The 538-nt window shown below is 40.0% G+C and overlaps 1 protein-coding gene across 1 annotated transcript in view; it reads right to left on the bottom strand.

Annotated features, from left to right (window-relative positions):
- LOC116846832 (luciferin 4-monooxygenase-like) overlaps nt 1-538 on the bottom strand; it is a gene marked incomplete at its 3' end in the record, with an annotated part of 1921 nt that overhangs the window by 624 nt on the left and 759 nt on the right. The window contains exon 3 of the mRNA XM_032821168.1: nt 43-264. Within this exon, the coding sequence (XP_032677059.1) occupies nt 43-264 (222 nt within the window). The remainder of the gene's footprint in view (nt 1-42; nt 265-538) is intronic.

Genomic DNA, 538 nt, shown 5'->3' with positions numbered 1-538 from the left:
GGATACCCGGGATACCCGGCAAACTTTAATCAAGACGCGTACCGTCGGAATCGAAGGCCTGTTTCGTTGCTTCCGGATTCTTGTGATATCCTTGCATTATGGTGATTGCTTTCACGCGTAGCTCTCCGATCTTGTTAGGTTCTAGCGCTTCCTCCGTGTCCAGATCCACCATCTTTATGCGAACGTTAGATGATACATGACCGACTGATCCTAGTTTCGTGAATTTATTTTGCGCACTGACCTTGCATGCGACATCAGTCGTTCCTGCACGAAAAAATTTGTCTCGTTACAGTTAAAAGAACATGAATGGATTTATTCTATAAGCAGACTGACAGTCGCCTCCACATATAATTTCTTTGCTGTACGAGAAAATCTACTTGCTTGTAACACTTGATCTTATCAATCCGTTTTTTTTTGTGTAGAATTCAGTAGTAGTATTCAATAGTAGTAAATATACAATGTGCCATAAAGTTTTGGTAATTCGAAATTTATCACATATATACGCGCGCGCATTTAAAGAAACTTGATCTTATTCTCA

The sequence above is a fragment of the Odontomachus brunneus genome, unplaced genomic scaffold (assembly GCF_010583005.1).
Source record: "Odontomachus brunneus isolate Ranch 3 - 2012 unplaced genomic scaffold, Obru_v1 Obru_scaffold_070, whole genome shotgun sequence".
In the NCBI taxonomy this organism is placed as follows: Eukaryota; Metazoa; Arthropoda; class Insecta; order Hymenoptera; family Formicidae; genus Odontomachus; species Odontomachus brunneus.
The sequence above is the reverse complement of the archived record's forward strand: the minus strand, read 5'-3'. Positions and strand labels throughout refer to the sequence as shown.